At 41.9% G+C, this 24,010-nt stretch overlaps 1 protein-coding gene across 4 annotated transcripts in view; it reads right to left on the bottom strand.

Moving 5' to 3' along the window:
• Positions 1-24,010, bottom strand: part of SND1 (staphylococcal nuclease and tudor domain containing 1) — a 446,546-nt gene that overhangs the window by 171,105 nt on the left and 251,431 nt on the right. For all 4 annotated transcript variants that reach the window (XM_057504746.1, XM_057504745.1, XM_057504744.1 and 1 more), the window contains exon 13: positions 19,360-19,470. In XM_057504746.1, coding sequence (XP_057360729.1) covers positions 19,360-19,470 — 111 coding nt within the window. The remainder of the gene's footprint in view (positions 1-19,359; positions 19,471-24,010) is intronic.

The following is a 24,010-nucleotide window of genomic DNA, read 5'->3' as shown; positions in this document are numbered from 1 at the left end:
AGCAAAGTACACAATCAACAGGAAAAAAAACAAAACATACACTAACTCTGATCTGAACTGCTAACTGAAAAGAAAGCATTTCCAAGTTCCCTGAATCCCATGGTTCCTCCTGAATTTGCAACAAAGGCTTCAGTTTTAGAAATTGCATGCAGGTCAGAATTTTTCCTTTTACCATTTAGTCTTGCAATTTATCATTCAGGAAGCCTGTTAATGATCACAGACAAGGGTGATTCACAAGGTTTGTCCCTGGTCCTATGGGCTTTGCAAGCAAACAGAAGAGGATAGCTGTTTGATATGGGAAAACAGTGGCTAGAAGCCAACAACAGATCTAACTCTCCCAACTCCAAAGCCCTGCTCTTGTCCTCTGACACAAACAGGACCTCCCCCTTTTGCTACCATAAACTCAAAGGAGCACCCTTGGGAAACAAGCCTCTAGGAGGCAAGGCAAGCTCACTGCCACCCCAACCGTAACTCACCTTCCATCAAGGCGAGGCCTGCTAAACGTTCTGCAGGTCCTCTGGAGGCACAACATGCCTCCAGCCTATCCTCTTCTAACAAGCACAGCCAAAATAAACGGACCTGCCCTATAAACAGACAGCTCATGTGAGAATACTGCTGAGCTTGTGACCTTCCTAGGGGCTGGCGAGCAACCCATACACTAGGAAGAAAAAAGAACAGGGCTGAACAGTAAATCAGAAAATTGAGGTTCTTCAGGCAAAAGACGTGAGGTGAATAACCTAAAATTTTACTTTCTGTGACCCCAAAGTAGCTCTATGCCAAAGGCAGAAATCCAGGACTTATGATTAAGCATGCTCCCCAAGCAAAAAAGAAGAAATGTAAAAAGCCCCAAGGCCACAAAACATGAGTAACAGTGTACACAGTACATTTAAAAACAAACCCAAATTCATTAAGGCTTAATTAAAAACAAGACAAAAATCTTACTTATCTCTCTCTACCTCGTCCTAAAAAGGGTATTTACCAGATACTTACGTGCATTCAGACATTAATTTTGGGAAAACTTCAAAGACCTAATCTTTTCATCCTTAAGATATGATTGCTAAATTGGATCAATTTCAGGCCCATTCAAGAGGCAGCAAGAAAGTAAGCAGTGTTGTAATACCATTTATAAACTGAGACACAGCTCTCTCACCGTAATGTCTTAGCAAGTAGAGGCAAAATTGAAAGTTAGTAATTTGTAAACATTAAGGACAAATAATGCCCATGTAGGAAGCACTCTCCAGTGATAAACCAGATGCAGGCTGCAGAGTGTGAGGCTCTCTGAGCTAAACGGTCTCATTCAGTGTGGGTCTCCTTCCCTGTGCTGAGGCCGCATTGATTCTTGTTCCTATAACCTGCAGAAATGAGCTGGGTGAGCCATCTGCACAATGGCTCCCACAGCCTGAAGCCACAGGAAAAGCTTCTCCTCAAGAGATTATCTGGGTCAAGTGCCCAGCAGAGAAATTCATGCATGTATGTCAGAGAGGAAGGAGCAAACACCAAGAATGGCAGGCTTCAAACAGTTCTATGCCAAAGGGAATAGCATATACATCTTTGTTCCGGGACTAAAAGCATGTAGGACACAACTGCCTACTAACAGTTGTACGCATAGTAAATAAAGTGGAGATTCGGGTTCTGCTGCCTTGTCACTCTTGTCGGTGGGGTGTCCCTGCGTTGTACATAACCCAGTTCTTTGAGATAGGGCGGGGTAGCTGTCTTGGAGACACAGGAGTACTCAGGTAGCATGCTTGCTTCCACTGCTACCTGCTCCACAGAGCAAAGACCAACTCCCCTCCCCACACTCTCTCCCCCTGCAGGCTGCAACCACAACTCAACATCCCTTTTTATTAGGCAAGGAATGAAACTCCTGACTTCCAACTTCTCCTGCTGTGTCTGCTTAGTAGCAGCTTTCTCACAAAGGCAGGCTGGTGCCCAGGCCCAGAGGACACAACCTGCTCCTCTTAGAAGCTTTCTTCCCCAGGCAGTGGCAGTACAAAAATGGCAAAGACTGGCAATGTCAATAATGGACAAAACTCATTCGCCAGCCAGGGGAACTGGGTATCTGACCACATACATATAAAGGGGTATCAGGGCAGAAGAAGGGATGAACACTTCACTTTCGAGGTTGCTTCTAGAAGGTTCTTGAAGCTACAGTGTGGAAGAGGAATCTCATTCTGGTCACTGGAAAACACGTTACCACAGCAGTTTGAATTTCTCTCACATAAGATGCTATTGTTTCTGTAAGAATGTAAAACCATAAACTTTGGGAAGGAAGTAAAGATGCTGTTAAAGCAAGATTACCCCCACTGCCTCAGCACAAGATTAGAATCTTAGCAATCTTTATACAAAGGACTGGAGTTTCCTCTTATACTTCAGGTCCCCTTGCTCAGGCAGAAAAGCCTAGGGACCAACTCCTTTCAAGGCCCTAATGACACAAAACAGTTCATCTAGTGTAAACAGACCATGACCTTAATTCCAATTCAATGATGGGAGACTGTTACTCTGAGCAGATATTTTTGTGTGGTCACAAAAAAGTCTAGAGATTTTTGGTTGAATCCAACCTAATCCCCATTATAAAATGCTTGTCCCATTAGGAATTCTTAACCTGGCAACATTAAGTGAACTGCACACTTGGGATGTGGGGTGTACTCATGAACCACCCTGAAAAGGCGGAATTATATAAGCGATTTGTTTGGGGAATTGGAGATTCAAACAGACTTTCCCAAAAAGATCTACCTTCATACCTAACAGATTTAAAGAAAATAAAGTGACAGCAGCCATGGCATACAACAGAGAGGCAGCAGGGTTATGAAGAGGTAAGGGAGGCTTCTGAGCTAAGATCAGGAGCTCCTGAATCCACAGTTTCCCTCTAACAATGCTATCTTGGTGACCACTCAACAAATGTTCCTTAACTCTACTTCATTGCCTACATCCAGTACTTACTTCCTAACTGTACTCACTTGGTCCTTCTGTAACTCTATTGGGCCAGACCTCCTCCAATTCATTCCAAGATATATCAGAAATATTTGAACTAAATTCATGCAATCACTTTTGATACTAAATGCATTTTTATTCAACTGTGCAACACTGCTGCATGACTTCTCCATAAAAATCTGTTATCATTTTGCGCCCCTGACACCAAAACAAAGACCACTGGATTGTGAAATCAGGTGAAAACTATAATGCTTTGCATTCATGAGCATCTACCATGTGGGTCCAGTTTCTGTCTTCACATGATTTCCATATTACTCCTTCTAATTCAATCAAATCCATGCCTCTACATGCCAAGTTATTCATTATGTGTGCCCTTATTGGTCTGAATCAGAGAATGAAAGAGAGCTAGCTTACCTACAGCAATACCACTACATCATAAAATAGTCCTCACATCAAGAATTCTTAACTTGGGGTCCTAGGTTACCATTTGTATGCTGGGAATATCTCCAAACTACTTGGAAATGGTAAAAGAAATATATATATACATAAATAAATGAGAGAAAGAGGGGAAGAGAAGTGGGAAAGGGTAGGGGAGAGAAATTGGGAATGAATCACTCAGCTCACCATGTAATTATAAATTTCAATGTATTAATTTCAAAGTGCATGATGCGTTAATCTTTACTTTTACAGCTAGACTTCAGGCCCTTTGAGGGCTGGGTTTCTGTCCTTAATGTTTGTTATGGTATTTAACACAGAGCTATGCTCATACAGCTATATAAACTCAGGGTCATCTCATTCAAATACTGTGTGCCTTGTAACACCGAACGAATGGCTGCAAGCTGACTAATGCAGAACACTGAAAATATTTCTAATCGGAGATATGTATAACACCAAAGTAACTGGAGAGCAGAGTGAGGCTTGTGGGCTCTCCTGGATGCAGTGTCAAGCCATACGTTTGTAGGCATAACAGGCCAGACTACTTGGAATGGTACAGGGGATAAAAGCTTGAAGCCTGGTCTCTGAGCAGTAGCAGAAATGTATCAAGAACAAAAGCCTTGAGGCAGAGGCAAGATGGCGGCGTGACTAGGACAGTGGGAATCTCCTCCCAAAAACATATATATTTTTGAAAATACAACAAATACAACTAATCCTAAAAAAGAGAGACCAGAAGACACAGGACAACATCCAGACCACATCCACACCTGTGAGGACCCAGCGCCTGGTGAAAGGGGTAAGATACAAGCCCCGGCCCGGAGGGACCCGAGCGCCCCTCCCCCCAGCTCCCGGCGGGAGGAGAGGAGTTGGAGCGGGGAGGGAGAGGGAGCCCAGGACTGCTAAACACCCAGCCCTAGCCATCCGCACCAGAGTGCAGACACAGTGAGTGCGCGGGGCCCTGGATACTAGGGAAACAGGACAGTAAGACCTGTGAGTGGGTCCCAAAGCCGGCGCCCCTGTGACAAAGAAAAGCGAGTGCTTTTTGAAAATCTTAAAGGGACAGGGACGCCACAGCTGGACGGAAGCATCCCGGGTCACAGTCCAGCAGCTGGAAATTCCAGGGAAACCAGGGTGCACTAACCCCCTGGGTAACAGCTCTGAGACCCCTCACGGAGGTAAACAGCCAAACAGCCCCCTGTCCATTACCCCTCCGGGGCCCCGACACAGCTGAGCAGCAGCTTGAGGCTGGCCACGCCCACAGCAAGGGAGCTTCCTTCATACCGGCCAGGCAAGATACAGAGACCCAGTCTACACACAATTGCCCAACACAAGCCACTAGGGGTCGCAGTTCTCCCAGTAAAGAAAGGCCAGGACCAAGTGGAAAGCCTTGGCTCTCCCAGCTGACAGAAAGTCAATAGCTCACCATTGCACCTATCAACATGAAAAGGCAAAAAAATTTGATGCAGACAAGACTAACCCAGACAGCTTCAGCATCTGCTACATCTTCCGCTGAGAAGGAACCCTGGGGAGATAGATTTAACCAGTCTTCCTGAAAAAGAACTCAAAACAAAAGTCATAACCATGCTGATGGACTTGCAGAGAAATATGCAAGAACTAAGGAGGGAGAATACAGAAAGAAAACAAGCTCTGGAAGGACTTCAAAACAGAATGGATGAGATGCAAGAGACCATTAATGGACTAGAAAACAGAGAACAGGAACGCAGAGAAGCTGATGCAGAGAGAGATAAAAGGATCTCCAGGAATGAAAGAATTTTAAGACAGCTGAATGACCAATCGAAATGGAACAATATCCGCATTATAGGGGTACCAGAAGAAGAAGAGAGAGAGAAAGGGATAGAAAGTGTCTTTGCAGAAATAATTGCTGAAAACTTCCCCAAACTAGGGTAGGAAATGGCCTCTCAGACCACAGAGGTACACAGAAATCCCATGACAAGGGATCCAAGGAGGGTAATAGCAAGACACATAATAATTAAAATGGCAAAGATCAAACACAAGGACAAAGTATTAAAGGCAGCCAGAGAGAAAAAAAAGGTCACCTACAAAGGAAAACCCATCAGGCTATCATCAGACTTCTCAACAGACACCCTACAGGCCAGAAGAGAATGGCATGATATACTTAATGCAATGAAACAGAAGGGCCTCGAACCAAGATTACTGTATCCAGCACGATCATCATTTAAATATGAAGGAGGGATTAAACAATTCCCAGACAAGCAAAAGTTGAGGGAATTTGCCTCCCACAAACCACCTCTACAGGGCATCTTACAGAGACTGCTCTAGATGGAAGCACTCCTAAAAAGAGCACAGAACAAAACACCCAACATATGAAGAATGGAGGAGGAGGAATAAGAAGGGAGAGAAATAAAGAATCATCAGACCGTGTTTATAATACCTCAATAAAGCGAGTTAAGTTAGACAGTAAGATAGTAAAGAAGCTAACCTTGAATCTTTGGTAACCACAAACTTAAAGCCTGCAATGGAAATAAGTACATACCTTTCAATAATCACCCTAAATGTAAATGGACTGAATGCACCAATCAAAAGACACAGAGTAATAGAATGGATAAAAAAGCAAGACCCATCCATATGCTGCTTACAAGAGACTCACCTCAAACTCAAAGACATGCACAGACTTAAAGTCAAGGGATGGAAAAAATTTCATGCAAACAACAGAGAGAAAAAAGCAGGTGTTGCAATACTAGGATCAGACAAAATAGACTTCAAAATAAAGAAAGTAACAAAAGATAAAGAAGGACATTACATAATGATAAAGGGCTCAGTCCAACAAGAGGATATAACCATTATAAATATATATGCACCCAATACAGGAGCACCAACATATGTGAAACAAATACTAACAGAATTAAAGGAGGAAATAGAAGTCAATGCATTCATTCTGGAGACTTCAACACACCACTCACTCCAAAGGACAGATCCACCAGACAGAAAATAAATAAGGACACAGAGGTACTGAACAACACATTAGAACAGATGGACCTAATAGACATCTACAGAACTCTACATCCAAAAGCAGCAGGATACACATTCTTCTCAAGTGCACATGGAACATTCTCCACAATAGAGCACATACTAGGCCACAAAAAGAGCCTCAGTAAATTCCAAAAGATTGATATCCTACCAACCAACTTTTCAGACCACAAAGGCATAAAACTAGAAATGAACTGTACAAAGAAAGCAAAAAGGCTCACAAACACATGGAGGCTTAAAAACACGCTCCTAAATAATCAATGGATCAATGAACAAATCAAAATGGAGATCCAGCAATATATGGAAACAAACAACAACAACAACACAAAGCCCCAACTACTGTGGGACGCACCAAAGCAGTCTTAAGAGGAAAGTATATAGCAATCCAGGCATATTTAAAGAAGGAAGAACAATCTCAAATGAATGGTCCAATGTCACAATTATCGAAATTGGAAAAAGAAGAACAAATGAGGCCTAAGGTCAGCAGAAGGAGGGACATAATAAAGATCAGAGAAGAAATAAATAAAATTGAGAAGAATAAAACAATAGCAAAAATCAATGAAACCAAGAGCTGGTTCTTCAAGAAAATAAACAAAATAGATAAGCCTCTAGCCAGACTTATTAAAAGGAAAAAAGAGTCAACACAAATCAACAGAATCAGAAACGAGAAAGGAAAAATCATGACGGACCCCACAGAAATACAAAGAATTATTAGAGAGTACTATGAAAACCTATATGCTAACAAGCTGGGAAACCTAGGAGAAATGGACAACTTCCTAGAAAAATACAACCTTCCAAGACTGACCCAGAAAGAAACAGAAAATCTAAACAGACCAATTACCAGCAACGAAATTGAAGCGGTAATAAAAAAACTACCAAAGAACAAAACCCCCAGGCCAGATGGATTTACCTCGGAATTTTATCAGACATACAGAGAAGACATAATACCCATTCTCCTTAAAGTTTTCCAAAAAATAGAAGAGGAAGGAATACTCCCAAACTCATTTCTATGAAGCCAACATCACCCTAATACCAAAACCAGGCAAAGACCCCACCAAAAAAAGAAAACTACAGGCCAATATCCCTGATAAACGTAGATGCAAAAATACTCAACAAAATATTAGCAAACCGAATTCAAAATTACATCAAAAGGATTGTACACCATGACCAAGTGGGATTCATCCCAGGGATGCAAGGATGGTACATTTGAAAATCCATCAACATCATCCACCACATCAACAAAAAGAAAGACAAAAACCACATGATCATCTCCATAGATGTTGAAAAAGCATTCGATAAAATTCAACATCCATTCATAATAAAAACTCTCAACAAAATGGGTATAGAGGGCAAGTACCTCAACATAATAAAGGCCATATATGATAAACCCACAGCCAACATCATACTGAACAGTGAGAAGCTGAAAGGTTTTCCTCTGCGATCAGGAACAAGACAAGGATGCCCACTATCCCCACTGTTATTCAACACAGTACTGGAGGTCCTAGCCATGGCAATTAGACAAAACAAAGAAATACAAGGAATCCAGATTGGTAAAGAAGAAGTTAAACTGGCACTATTTGCAGATGACATGATATTGTACATAAAAAACCCTAAAGACTCCACTCCAAAACTACTAGAGCTAATATCGGAATTCAGCAAAGTTGCAGGATACAAAATTAACACACAGAAATCTGTGGCTTTCCTATACACTAACAATAAACTAATAGAAAGAGAAATCAGGAAGACAATTCCATTCACAATATCATCAGAAAGAATAAAATACCTAGGAATAAACCTAACCAAGGAAGTGAAAGACCTATACCCTGAAAACTATAAGACACTCTTAAGAGAAATTAAAGAGGTCACTAACAAATGGAAACTCATCCCATGCTCTTGGCTAGGAAGAATTAATATTGTCAAAATGGCCATCCTGCCCAAAGCAATATACAGATTTGATGCAATCCCTATCAAATTACCAAGAGCTTTCTTCAATGAACTGGAACAAATAGTTCAAAAATTCATATGGAAACACCAAAGACCCCAAATAGCTAAAGCAATCCTGAGAAGGAAGAATAAAGTGGGGGATCTCACTCCCCAACTTCAAACTCTACTACAAAGCCACAGTAATCAAGACAATTTGGTACTGGCACAAGAACAGAGCCACAGATCAATGGGACAGAATAGAGACTCCAAACATTAACCCAAATATATATGGTCAACTAATATTCGATAAAGGGGCCATGAACATACAATGGGGAAATGACAGTCTCTTCAACAGATGGTGCTGGCAAAACTGGACAGCTACATGTAGAAGAATGAAACTGGATCACTGTCTAACCCCATACACAAAAGTAAATTTGAAATGGATCAAAGACTTGAATGTAAGTCATGAAACCATAAAACTCTTAGAAAAAAACATAGGCAAAAATCTCTTAGACATAAACATGAGTGACCTCTTCTTGAACATATCTCCCCGGGCAAGGGAAACAAACGCAAAAATGAACAAGTGGGACTATATCAAGCTGAAAAGCTTCTGTACAGCAAAGGACACCATCAATAGAACAAAAAGGTATTCTACAGTATGGGAGAATATATTTGAAAATGACAGATCCGATAAAGGGTTGACATCCAAAATATACAAAGAGCTCACACACCTCAACAAACAAAAAGCAAATAATCCAATTAAAAAATGGGCAGAGGAGCTGAATAGACAGTTCTCTAAAGAAGAAATTCAGATGGCCAACAGACACATGAAAAGATGCTCCACATCACTTGTCATCAGAGAAATGCAAATTAAAACCACAATGAGATATCACTTCACACCAGTAAGGATGGCTACCATCCAAAAGACAAACAACAACAAATGTTGGCGAGGTTGTGGAGAAAGGGGAACCCTCCTACACTGCTGGTGGGAATGTAGATTAGTTCAACCATTGTGGAAAGCAGTATGGAGGTTCCTCAAAATACAAATACCATTTGACCCAGGAATTCCACTTCTAGGAATTTACCCTAAGAATGCAGCACTCCAGTTTGAAAAAGACAGATGCACCCCTATGTTTATCGCTGCACTATTTACAATAGCCAAGATATGGAAGGAACCTAAATGTCCATCAGTAGATGAATGGATAAAGAAGATGTGGTACATATACACAATGGAATATTATTCAGCCATAAGAAAAAAACAAATCCTACCATTCGCAACAAGATGGATGGAGCTAGAGGGTATTATGCTCAGTGAAATAAGCCAGGCGGAGAAAGACAAGTATCAAATGATTTCACTCATATGTGGAGTATAAGAACAAAAGAAAACTGAAGGAACAAAACAGCAGCAGAAGTACAGAACCCAAGAATGGACTAATAGTTACCAAAGGGAAAGGGACTGGGGAGGATGGGTGGGAAGGGAGGGATAAGGGTGGGAAGAAAAGAAAGGGGGCATTACGATTAGCATGTATAGTGTTGGGGGGGGCACGGGGAGGGCTGTTCAACACAGAGAAGACAAGTAGTGATGTTATAGCATCTTACTATGTTGAAGGACAGTGACTGTGAACTTGGTGACAAGTAGTGATTTTACAGCATCTTACTGTGTTAATGGACAGTGACTGTGAACGGGGATGTGGGGGGACTTGGTGGAGCGGGGAACCTAGTAAACATAATATCCTTCATGTAATTGTAGATTAATGATACCAAGAAAAAGAAAAACAAAAAAAAACATGCAACGACTTAAGAGTGCTGTAAGGGGCTTCTAGCCTTTTCTAGAAGTTTCACTTCCTTCTGCTTGCTGTGAAAGCTGCCCTTTAAAGAAAAAAAAGAACAAAAGCCTCATGTGGCCCTCATCGAGTCTCCTAGAACTAGAGAAGCTGGGCAACAAGCAGAATGGAAGCCAAGCTCTAACCACCATAAACAATAAAGCAGAATGAAGTGGCCGGATTGTTTGAAATTCCTGTTACAGACAATACAGGATAAATAACTGGGGAGAAGGGAAAATAATTCCAACAGAAAAGGTTAAAAAGCAGAACAAAGAGTGAATAACTTGGTAAACTTCTAAAGCACCTCTCACTGTGTTTCAGGTCACACTGATGAGTACAGTATGTCAACATGAAACAAATACAGGTATCAATGACACATAGCAGCAATAAACAGATCCTTTGGCCTTTCTCCTGGTTCGTGGCAGCTAGAGGAAGCAACAGGGTCCTGACACTCAGAAAATGAGACACAGAGCAGGCACAGGTGCAGAAATGGTAGGTGGGGGAGCTATGACTACACAGCTGCATTTCCACCGAAATCATAACTACTGAAAAGAAAGATAAAAAGATGGACAGCACACAGACTGGAAATGAGAAAACTGAGCCCTATGATCAAGGGGATGTGGGCAGACCAATGAGTCAGTAGGTATTATGAGACAGTGAAGCAAATAACAAATAATTTTAGATATCATTTCATCTAAAATTAATATAAAAGAAGAAATGAAGACGATTGCTATTGTGCCAGACATGACCCCTGATCTGCAGGGCTTAGGTAAGAGAAAGGGGGCAAAACTGTGAGCTCTGGGCAGAGAACAACCAGAGAAGCCCAACCAGAATCCCAGTGCTAGGTTGACGGGAAACACCAGCAAACTCCACTGTCCCAGGTTAGGACCAAAGGACTACTGGAGCTAGGTAGGTAATGGTCAGTATCAGACCAAAGTCTTGAGAAGACAAGGCCTCAGAAAGGTGACAACAGATGCAATGATAGCTCAGAACGACTTCAGTGACATTGGTTTTTTTCCCCCCACGTCTTGATCCTAAAGGCAATACATGACCATCAGTAAAAAATTTGGTGAAACAACAATCCATAATGCTATTCTAAGATAAAAGCATCATTGACACAATTCCTAAGAGCTTATACACACCATACCCACCCTCTTACACTTAAAGAAAATTATCAGAATAGTTTTGAAGAATCTTTATTCCCCAGTAACAATAACTAAGTGAACACTTCCTTACGTTATTTATATTTTTACATCAATTTTAATAGCTGCACATAAATCCATCATATGTATGTGGGTTCCATAATTTAATCAATTGTCTATTGCTGGACACTGCTAGAATATAAAATGTCTAGTGTTATAAATAATGCAAAGAGGAGTAACTTTTAAATAAAATGTTGGAAGCCTTGTTAATTGTTCCTTAGGATAAATTCACAAAGTGGAACTGCTGTGTCGCAGGGCAACAAAGCAGTACATTCTCTTCCATCTCCCTTTCCCAAGGCAAACCCATAGAACCTGCCATTCCTCACAGACTCTGCGGCTAACCCTTCGATTTAGGTGCACATGTGTATCTCCACTATTACGACTGTATTTGTGTGTGACTCCAGCGTCCATCCAATCCCCATTAGACCGTGTGTTTTTGTTTTTATCCTCAGTGCGCTTGATAAAAGTAACATGAACAACTTAGAGAAATTTTTAATGTGTCTTCTGACTGAGTGAAAAGCAACAGACTTACTATTTGGAAAATGTTTTTTCCACTGTGAACTACACTTACTGGGACCTGCTGGAAAATACTCATTGCCATCCACTAGAGATTTGGCTCTCTGAACTTGATGCAGAAGCAAGAGGAATGGGAAATAATCCTTCTCAACTTGTAGACCCAATGATGGAGGGGGAATTGGGCAGTTTAGGATAACAAAGAAATGCATGAGGGAGTTTAGAAAAATTTGGATGCAAAGAATCCTGCAAATGAAGTGGATTTTCCCTTCACAAGTAGCTACAAAATTCTGGGCATTGATGTATCAATGGTTAAATATTTAAAGTATATTCCTCCTGAGAGATTTCCAAGGATTAGAGCAAAAGTAGGATAGGGTTATCTGTAATAGAGACTCAGCTCTATTGTTACCATTTGTTTTGGATTAAAATTATATTCCCAATATAACCTTCCAATATATTGAATTATATTTGAAATATGTTTAGAAACCTCAAAAAATTAGGGTTGAGTGAAAGGCCTTTCAGCCAAGTGAGCAGTGGGCAAGCAGCTCTGGACAGTAAATGGTCATAGGTGGGGGATGAAGGGAGGGGACAACACAGCCATCTAACCAGAGACAAACCAACTGATGAAGGAAGGCTGCTCTAGAACAACTTCCTCGGAAAGAACATAATCACAGCAGACTAATGACTGGGGCAAGGAGGATTTCTTACTATGGTTCATTATTTGATCGTGACCTACAGAACCACCCACAGCTTTGTTACAACATAGCAGACAAACCTAATGGACTCCAACTTTATCCCCAAACCCTTCACATTAGTCATGAAGATAAGCCTCACAGTTCTAACTCTACCAGAAGAAAGGGGATAGGGAGGGAAGAGAAGGAGTGGATGAACAGAGCAAACAGATCCTCTTCATATCCTGGAGGGGAAAACTGTTTGGAAATGGAGATATTATACAGCTCTCCAGAAGTGGCCATTTGCATTGCCTTAAATGCAGATTGATTACTGCTATTTGGATGTTGAGTGCATCATCTTTTCTGAAGAAACGGAAAAGCTAAATTCCCCACATTCAGCTGTATCGGTACATCACTTCCCCACACCAGCTCCTTTCAGGCATTTTCCTGTTACCACATCCACTTGCAATAGCTGATCCACCCCACCTACTCCCCAACAGCGAACCACCCCACAGACATGTGCTGAATGAGTGCCAACCTCTGGACTGTGACACCTAACCGAAGCCCAAAATGTCCTGGGGTGTACGTGCCCAGGGCTAGAGAAGAAAGGGTGCCATTGGGGTGCTGAAGAGAAGCAGCAGCCTCCATGCTCTGTGCAAGCCTCTGACCTGTCCCAGCAAAGCACAATGCAGGGCGTGGAGAGGGCCAAGAAAAGTCGCCCAGCTCCAGCTTCTGTGATATGTAGGCCAAAAGTCCAACAGTACCCTGGTGTTGCAGGAATCTGTGACTAAATAGTGAAGAAAAGAAAAACATCTTCAAATCAAAGCTCTGTTTTTAACAGTTTTCAGCAGGAACTAGTTTTATTCAAAGGGAAATTTCACTTGAGGTCATTATACTGAAAGTGAGAAATCTTGGTTTATTTAAAGCTGCGCCATTAAACTATTGAGAAAGTAAGAACAGAGGCTGGAGAAAAGAGATAATTTTCAGGGAGATGCTCTCATGGGAAAATTTAATAGAAATGAGAAATAGGATAAAGAAGATGCAAGGCAGACAGTGTTAACAACACAGGAGAAAAGAGGAGGGGCTAAGACAGCAAGTAACAAAAGTGAAGAAATAAGGAAACTAGCAATATCCAGAGGTACTAATAAAGTTGTTTACTGTCTGTTTCTCCAAGATGGCATACTTTGTAAGGCTTGACTCTACTATCTTTTGTTTCCTTCACCACTATTATCCTCCATGACTGGGACCTAGGATACACTCAAGAAAATGAGAATAAAGAGGAGAAATGAATGCAAAACTGTCACATGAAAGAAAAACCAGCCTTGAACAACTGTTCTCAATAGAGGAATGATTTGTTTTCGTGGAATATTGAAACTTTGTTAACTCATGTAATCTATACAGTGTGACAGGATATATTAGTTTTAAAATTTCCAAACTTACACTTAAATTCAGCACCAATTTTCTCACTAGATTGGTATGGAGACAAAACGTGCTTGTTAGCAAGACACTTAACAAATTAGATCTGTGTCAAACCACCAGCGCAGAGTCCTTCCACTGAAGAATCCTAAAGTCAGAGGTTTTAACTTAGCAACAGAAAGTGCTGGTGAGCAAGTCTTCATATTTCATTCATGACCATTATTATAAATGCCAGCTAATGAGCCAGACAAGAGCCCTATAAGTTTTGTTATTTTTTAAGCTCAAGTTTTCCCCCACCTACTGAAATTTTGCAGGAAAACCCCTTTACTTCAGAAAAAAATTGGTGCTGCTCTGATGACATCATGAGTGGGAGACCAAGAGCACTTCTATCCTAGTGGTGCTGAAAGCACTTCAGTGGAAATGCAAAATACATTTACAATTCACTGCTACAAATGCATGGGAATTTGTAAGCTGAACATGGCCCCCAGGAACTGCAGCAACAAAGGAGATTTATTACTTAAAAATTTCTCTCTTAATAATGGCCACTGATATTGGCCTAGGAAAGAGGTACCAACAAGTTTATACCTTCTAATCACAGTCTGAGATGGAAATGCCAGCACAAGATTTCTTCAAGGTGTGAGCAGAGAGAATTCTGCAATAGGGAAGGTGCCACTAACCACACTGGGAAAAAGGAAGGGGAATTTGGTAGGATTTTAAACAAGGACTGGTGTTTATAGGGTTTGGAGATGGGAGATGCAGAAGTCAGCAAGGCAGGAGTACTAGTTGTTTGTGTTTTTAAGGAAAGGAGATGTTACAAGGTTTGCTCAATCAGAAAAGAGAGTCCCTGTGGGGAAACCAGGAAGACACGCAGCTGAGCTCAAGCTGAGATCGAGATGGGCTCATGCTTTCTGCTCAGAGTTAGAGGATGCCAGCACCATTGCCCGAATCTGCAGTGTGCTGGGCAAAAAAGCGAAGGCATGGGAAAAGATAAGAAAGTGCTTGCCCTTTTCTATTTTCCCAAGATAACCCTAACCTCATTACGTATGTCCATAATGAATCTAAACTCACTTAAATCTGCTCATTCACTACAGTTGCTTTCCCATAGTCAAGCTGGGCATCAACTGCTTTTCTGAATATATACACTGTATCTTGAAACCCCAGAATCTTAGAATTAAAAGATGCTTAAAGGAATAAAGCCCCAACTTCTGAACTAAGTTCTGTGTGTTCTTGCAATGAACTATAGATTCTACCAGTTTCTAGGAAATATTAAAATACTACATTTTTAAAGTTATTGGTAGCTTTAGAAGGCACAGAGAGTATTTCCTCCCAGTCTGGATGCCCAAGGAAAACAAGGTACACAGGCAGGCTTTGATCTGACTCCGAGCATTACCAGCTCATCTTCAGTGCCCATAGCAAGCTAAGAAAAACCTACCTGGAAGACTTATAAAGTGCTACAGAAATTCAGATTCTGGCCTGTTTAAAAGTAGACTGGATACATTACACCAAATACATACATAGGACAGGGCATATGAGACATCATGTTAACAGTTCAGAAAATAAGGAGCCCCAATTGTAACACAGAAATCCCTCAGAAGGATGTGAGAGATTCTCTGAAGTACCCACAAGCCCTACCTTAAGCTTGAAACTCTCACCAAGACACTCATGCAGCGGGGGCCAGCTGATTGAAAAACAATGAAGTAAAATGAGAATTGGAAATATTGGAAGGTCAATGTGGGGATGAAAAATTAGGGTGGTGCAGAAAAGGAACGATGTGGCACACTCTCAAAGAAGCCCCTGCAAGGGGGAACCAAGTTCAGGAGTGTCACTGGGAAGTGTGAGTCAGCTGCACCTAAGGTCTTTTTTGTGCTCATATGGAATACACTCACTGGAGCTCTCCGAACCCTGGGACAAAATTCAAGGGCTTTTCAATGGCACCCATGAGAGAAGCAAGGTCAGACAGTACACACAAAATGGCCAAAACCTTATCTTGTGGGGACACAAGGTAATGAGGGAGGAAGCAGGGGATGACAGACAACTGAACTGGAATGGGAGGTCGCCTGTTGGCAATTAGGGATTTATTTATCCTTTAAACAAAAAAGACGTGCCTTCCTCTAAATGTGCCATGTATGTAAGATACAATGAGGGTTTCCCAAAGGCAGACAAGCATCTGAATGAAGGAGGCTTGAAGGGTCAGTGCACTGAATAGGGTTGCTGAGGAGGTACGGTCTGGTTTCTGGCAGGCAGGCAGATATGCCTGAAAGCTGTAAGTAAACCACAGATTGATACTCTTTTTCCTCTTTGGTCTCACCTGCTTTCTCAGTGAGTGCAGAACACATCACCTCTGAGAGCCCATCAGGTGATCTGACAAACTCCGGCAGATCACACCCCCTTGCAGAGGATGCAGAGCCCTAAAAAAGCTCATCGACTCTTGAGCAGGCAGCTGTGCTGACCTGAGGGGTCAGACGAGTTAACGCCTGCCCTTTCCCCAGAGCTTACCGTGTTTCTCTATAAGGAGTAATGGCCAGCCATGCTCTGGAAAGCAAAGTCAATGGCAGAGCTCTGTGTGCCACTGCAGATATCACTATGATAACCAGAGAGGAAAGAATGAATGAATCCAGGGGTCAGGGACAAAGAAATCTGTTGGAATCAACACTCTTGTGAGAAGGACTAAAGAAAATGCTGGCCTTACTCCGTTACCATCACCCACTTATTTACCTACTGAGTTGAGGGATGAATGACCACTGTGAATGCAGCAGGTGTTATTAATTTGGCCTTCTCTACAGTATTAGATACAGTGCCTATACTTAGGAAATTAAATCAAGTTGGCTTGGTACAGTACACAATCACTGAGGATTAAAAAGTCACTGAAGGATGACAAACAAAAGACAGTTAAGTGACAGTCCATGCAGTGAGAGACTTGGGACCCACCCCAAAGCCATTTTTGTTCAGGGGGGTTCTATTCCAGGCCCAGAAAAGTAGTAAACAACTTGCTAATGAGATCTGTGGAGGACCCTGAGCGGACATGGGAGAATAGTATTGACAGGGGCAGAAAATTACAGAGCAGAGTTCAACTGGAAAAAATCCAGCTAATCTATCTAGGGGAAAACAACCCTAAATTCAGACGATATTCAATAGATAGGCAGGATAAGGGGCAGAAGTAGCATGTAGTAAAGCGCTGTGACCTGCTGTAACGAACAGAAGCAAGCAAGAATGCTAAGGGCACATGAGGCGTGTTTCTTGGGGGAAGGCAAACAAAAATAAAAGCAATGTCAGAAAATAGCTGGGCCTGAAGTGAGTATGAGTATCATTTTTTAAAAAAGATACATTCTGCCTCAAAAATATTTTTTAATGGTACACAACCAGCAGGTGCTGTTGTCATTCTTGGACCTGATTGACTGGGCTGGGGGTGAGCATCGGGAGACAGCACCGGGCCGCCACGCTGGGAGCGCCGACACTACTGCTCCAGAGGAAGACTCGCTCACAGTTCCTGCGGGCCATTTCTCCTAATTCTTTATGAGGCCAGCAGTGCCCTATGGTAATGTCTCACAGGCTGAGGGAAATGGTTAATTTCTCTCCATTCACTCAACCTGCAACAGCACAGTAACCCCAAAGCCAGTTTTCCCACCATCAGACTGAAAGCCATGGCTCATACAATTATCTCTGGGCAGCTCACCGCTTTAGTTAGCAAGCATCTTGTTCCATTTCTGCAGCTCAAATCAAGTACTAAAAAGGCTGTTTTCTTTTTATACCTAAAACCGAAAAATCTCCCTATCTATGCATACTCGTTAAACACTATAGCACCACATCACTACTTCCCACAGCTTACTAAAAGCTTGTTATGGCCTCACTTTCCAGAGCAGCTAAGGAAATTATTTTCATGCTTACCTGCCTGTCAAACTTAAATATTCACTCACAGCAGAGTGAGCCCAGGGCAGAAAATATAACTCCAGATCCCACTGTATCATGGAAGTGCTCCTGCTATTCTGGGCATGCAAAACCCAGTTTTCAAGTTCCCACCAGATCATGCTGTGCCCACCCAGCACGGGCCCAATCTGAGTCCCACTGAATGCGGTCTAATCCTTGTCCATTTTCTTGACTAGCTAGATCATCAAATAGCACATAGAAATGTGAAGCCACATTTCCCATTACGGCTTCTTTCAACCTAGTAAGATTAGTGATAATACAGGCATGGGCAGAAGGAACAGACAGGAAGCCTAAGGAGACGCACTAACTATGGGCTAGATATATTTTTTCTGGCAATTAAGGAACCTTAAACAACCAAAGACACTGGTCTTTTCACTGAAATCTTTGTGGTTAAGAATTAGGTCTTAGGGTCTACCAGGAAAAGCTTACAAAAAAGAATTGAAAAAGCCCCAGTAGCCTGACAGACTGATTCCTTAGCTGACATTCTGTGTGACATTCCACAGATGTTCTATCCATCAGGATGTGACATGGTGTTAGAGGTAAATGTCACCTATCAGGGCAATGTTCTGGGCCAAAGAGTAGGGGAAGTGATCTCAGTGACAGAGTCTGAGTATAGATAACATGTGCCCAAACTCATCCCTCCTCTTACTACACAGCATAAACTGGCAATTACCAAAATTCTGGAATGAGGTCAGTCCTAGGTCACAGAAAAGTGGCTGAGTGAGGCAAGCCCCTGCAACTGGTTGAAACAATGGATATATTCTGGTTAAGTCCAAGCAGTCTGCTGAGCTATCCAAGTCAGTTCCACAACAGTAGCTTAGTTCTTGCTGTTTCCTGAAGTCTGGGGATCACTCGGGTAGGAGCAGCACCCAGTGACAGAAGTCTGCAGAGAAGAGCCTTGAATGTCACCAGTTAAGAAATACTGCTGAGCAGTGTGCATGTCCTTAGGGCAACCGGCCACAGGGATGAAGGACAAAAGTAAAATGTCACAGGGCTTCTCACATGCTTTCCTGCCAGCTATCATAAGTGTGAAACTAAAACTCATTTCCTAATAATGTTTCCATTTCCTGTGTACATGATGAAAGGTCTAGAGGTGATAAATGCAGTGGGCTGGGGAGCAGAGACCTCTGGAGGTAAGACCCTGAGGCGATATAGTGCATACATATGCAGGGCTTCACTGTTAGTCCCCAGAACAACAGGATGGTGAGGGTAAACACACAGTATTTTCTCATCTCAGATTCATTTTATCATATCTAGGAAAATCTTATCTAACATATGCCTATTTTGCAGATTTTAAAAAGCAGAGACCCAAGTGCACTTATCAAGGATAGACAGCAAGTTCAGTGTGAGCTCCTTTTCTTTTGATGGGGGAAAACTGGAATAATAAAAGGATACAAGCTTTCTCAGCATGCTGTTTTACATCACATTTTGCTTGGAGAAAGGTAGGAAAGAAGAAAGTGGGAGAGAAGAAAGTGGGGCTGTGGGTCCCATTTTAATCATTAGATGTCTCACCTAGCCTCTGCAGCAAGCAGCTCATCATAGTGAGAGGATCGCTGGTCATCATCCTGCCGGTATCTGATCACCGTGGCTAAACCTTTGCTGACAAGGGCCTCAGCAATGTTTCTGCAACAGAAAAGATAGGTCAGTGAGCACCAGAGGTACATATGGGGCTCAGTCAACAGAAATAATAAGTCAGCACCTGGAGGTCTTAATGCATCCTGACAGAGGGAGGGAGGGAGATGCCAAGGATTTCAAGAACAATGAGTTGCTAAGCTCGAAATCCAAATAAAAGGTGGAAAAATAATGTTCCCTAACTCAGCATTTTTCTGGTTACTACAGTCAGATGCTCTATCAATCTGTACAAAAGAACTAGCTGAAAATATCTTTAAAAAACCCACGATAGGCAGGGCTATTTACAGGATGTTATAAACAAGCCACTACCCTCAAGAAAAGTCTGTTCTAAAATACCAGATAAAAAACAAAACACATAAAAGCATGACCTAAATTCTTCAAATTTCCCTTCTTGTCTAGACTTTAACTAGAAAATGTCTTTTTCCAGGTTGGCAACGGTGGAAACACTTTGGTTTAGCCAAAGTGCTTCTCTTCTCAGCCCAACTCCTGACAGTGGCTCTCGCACCCACACCCACACCAGGGGCTGGTAGATGGCCAGGCTATGGATGCCCTGGGGCAGGGGTGGGGGAGGCATTATGGAGGGATGGCAGTTCTGCGTGATAAATGGCACAAGCTAGGGGGACAAAGTAAAAAGCATTTTATCCAAGATGACCAGCTTTGGAACCATACAACAAATAGCACTTTGAGGACTATAGAATATTCAGATTAGAATCCTGCTTAAAGCAATTCTCAGATACGTTCAATTTTTCTTCTAAGAAAGAGGTGGAGCTCTACATGGCCCCACATACTAGCTAGAAAAGAGCGCCCTGGAAGTGACTCTCAGACTGGTTCCTCCCCAACCTGGAAAGGAACTTCCGATGTGAAGCAAAAACAAATTTTCAAAAATAACCTGTAGCAAGTACTGGCAAATAGGCCTGACATTACTGGGAGAGCTGGTCGTGTGACTATCATAGTTATACCAAAGGTACCCTCAGACCCTCTGAGAGCCCTTAGGGAGGAGGTGTAGTAAGCAACAGGCTACTGTTTACATGTATGATTTAGTGTTGTTTGTGAACGTGCCTAACTCTTCACACACTAGTGTTCTTAGCATCTCAGACTCTGTTCACTAACTAGTCTATGTGCATGCTTAAACCGCTTCAGGGTTCTCTCCATGAAAAGCCAGGGATTTACTTTTTTTAAAAAACAAGAAAAAACTATGTCGTGCGGGTAGAACAAGGAGGAGAAGACGCCACGGCTGGTTCTCTTCTCATTCTGCCCCCCTCTGCTGCCTGTTTATCTACTGCCACCACGATATTAATATCTCCAAACTGCCACGGAATTAGCACTTCTCAAAATCCACTCCCACAAAGAGGCTGCTTTGCTGGCCACCCTGTCTCCTGAGTCACTGCACAGGCGTGCTGGCAAACACTGTCCTTACGACAGAGCTGGGTTTGGCAGATGGAGAATGCCGACAGCCCCAAATCAGCAGCTGCATATGTTGATACGTGGTGAGAATTTAACTAAGGGTGTCACCAAGAAGCCCCCCAGGGCAGGAGGGAAGCTCCACATGCTAAGAAGCCAGAGAGAAGAGTGGGGGACAATGCCAGTTGTGACAGGTGGGGATTCTTAGTGATTTCAAATGCCACAAGAACAAAGACATATTTATTACTGCATTTTTGAATGACTGCACACTGACATATTACAGTCAGTACATGAGGTCTGGAGGAGAAAGTTGGAATGACAGAGCAGACAAGGGAAAATTCACACCTATAAGCCTCTGTATGAAAAATTAGAGAAAACAAAGGAAAACAGCACTGATGTTTAACAACCCACCTGTTAATGCTGCTCAAATTAATTCACAGAATCGGACCTGTGTGGCCCGCATAAAACCAAGCACAATCCTTCCCTATCCTACATAGTTTTTGCAAGCTGTGTCCTGCCAACAGATGTCAACAAACCAGGGAAGGCCTCAATTTCCAACAAAAATGCCCAGTGCCACTGTCCCTGTTCTCTGGAAAACTTAGAATGTCAGCCACGTACTCTTAGCTTCCTATCCCTAATTACCGATTTCTCCTGAAGGAACAGTTGTGGAGCTGGTGCTTGGCAGAAGAGAGAAAAAACATGTAATAATAAGAACTGTCACTATTGGGTATTTACTCCTATGCAGACATGTGAGAATATATCGCATGTATTTTCTTCTTGGTGTGTGCCCTCCTCCCCCATGGTAACTCACTCCATCATATTACAATTACTAATTCATTTCCTATCTTCCCTTTTACCTTACAAGGGCTGGGAGGGCAAGGGCTGCATTGTTCTTGCTCTGTACCCAAGTACAATAAATAGTACAATTCTTGGCATAAAGTATATACACTTGACAGTGTATATTTTCTGAATGAAATTATTTAGTTTAATTTTTTTAATGTGACCAAGTTATAAAACATTCTTTTAATTTCAATACATCCTGAAAAATTTAAGACTCTCCATAAAGTATCAGAAAAACACCTCATCATTCTGGAAACACAGCACTGGAACATTATCATCGTAAGCATAAATTAGCCAAGACTGCCCAGCATAGAATTAAGGACAAAAGCTTTTTACATGCCTTACCAGCTTTTGTCTTTCTCTTTCCCATTATCTGAGACTCAAATTAAAAGAAAATGAAAGGGAGAGAGAGAAAATGGTATTAGCCTAGATCCATGTACTTGACTCTCTCATTCCTTTCTTTTGCCTGCGAATGAAAGGTCAGACCCCCATCCACCAGTTAAATATGGCCCAGAACCCGACACTGGTGTATTGATAAGTTGCTCAGTAAGAAAAAAGAACATTAAATTATATGCCATGACATTATGTTACTTTAGACAAATTTTTAAGTTCTGCTTTCTTGAGTGTATCAGTAATTCTGCTCCAATTACACATGTCTGGCTCGAATGGATAACTCACAATCAGCATACAAAAAAGGACCTAAGAGCCTTGGAAGTCTAAGAGGAAATAATCTGTCTGTGCTGGTTAGAAACACAAAGAGAATTAGTGTTAGGATTGAAAGGTTTCTCTTAACTGAAAGAGAAATTTAGGCTCTGTTAAAAGTAGAGTTTCTATTAGGCATGATCAGGTGTTCCTGAAACAAACGCAAGCAACATAGGTCTCACATACAAGCTCTCTCACAAGACTTCCCCTCCAATTGACATCTTTCTGGCTCACTGGTTTTCACAGCAAGTAGGCTGCAAAAATCTCACACTTTCCCATTATAAGATACCTTCAACACCATGGAGCACTACATTCTGCCAACATAGAGAAAAGGTTTTCTAATGTCCATACATGACAACAGAATTCTTAAAAGAGCAGATTTCAATTACAGTAGGCTGTAACTGTCTGATCACATTTTTCCCTGCCTTCCCCATCCCAGGATTGGAAGCAATGTATTTAAGAAATTCAGTTGATTGTAGACAATTATCTGGCCTAGTAGTGAGTATGTGTGTTGAAAACTTACAGCTAAACATACACATAGTGTAACAAAGAACATGATATACCTTCTTTGAGTCCTTTGAGAGTAAGTAACCAAACTGTTATACAGCACCTGCAAAACCGTTAGAGGACATTTCCTACAAACTAGAATATTTCCCTACATAATCCAAAAATAACACACTGAACCAGGAAATCAATATGCACACATTACTACCATCTAATTCACAAACACTACTCAAATTGTGCCGATTGCACTGAGAGAGTGCCTGTGGCCAACAGGACCTAGTTCAGAATCAAGTATTGCGTCTAGATGTCACACTTCCTCAGTCTGGAACGGTTCCTCATCTTTTAGACTGCCATGGCCTTGACACTTTTCAAGAGTGCAAGCTGGTTGTTGTAGTTTGTCTGATGTATCTTTGCAATAAGATGCAAGTTAGGCACTTCGGCAGGTGATGCTGTACTGTTCTCCTGGCCTCCAATGAAATGACGTACAACTTAGTAATAATGTTAACTCTAACTCTGATCACTTAATGTCTACCAGCCTTCTCCATGGTAAGTTACTCTTTATCTCTTTGTAATGAGCGGGAATTTTGTGAGGAGACACTTTGAAAGGTAACTTTCGACTCTCAGACTCCCATGATATTCCATTTCTTTACTTCTATCAGTATAATGTCATGGAGTATCACTGTATTCAAAGGGTCATGATCCACTTCTTTCATTTATTCTGATGCTGCAAATGCTCACAATTTGGCCACTGGGAGCCAGCTCAAGCTGGTTTCTGGCTTCTGTGGATGGGTCCCCCATCGTTCTTTGAGCACTTCCCTTCTTCCTGGTACAACAACATGTTCTTGGCTTATCTGGTACTATTTTTTGTAGCTCTGCATTAGCCATTTATCTAAATAACCCACATGTTCATCTTTATTTCTATACTTTCATTCCTCCATTTCTGACTATTGAAAACCATGTGTGGCAGTCCTGAAAATGTGCTTCTCGGATCTCTAACTGCAGGAAGCAAAATTGACTGACAGTCCGTCCCAGCTGCTGTGCTCTGAAATCACTGGTTTGGCCAAGGCTATACTGCCCACCAGCT

This window comes from Manis pentadactyla, chromosome 7, assembly GCF_030020395.1.
Source record: "Manis pentadactyla isolate mManPen7 chromosome 7, mManPen7.hap1, whole genome shotgun sequence".
NCBI classification, from domain to species: domain Eukaryota; kingdom Metazoa; phylum Chordata; class Mammalia; order Pholidota; family Manidae; genus Manis; species Manis pentadactyla.
This window is presented reverse-complemented; position numbering and strand designations above follow the sequence as displayed.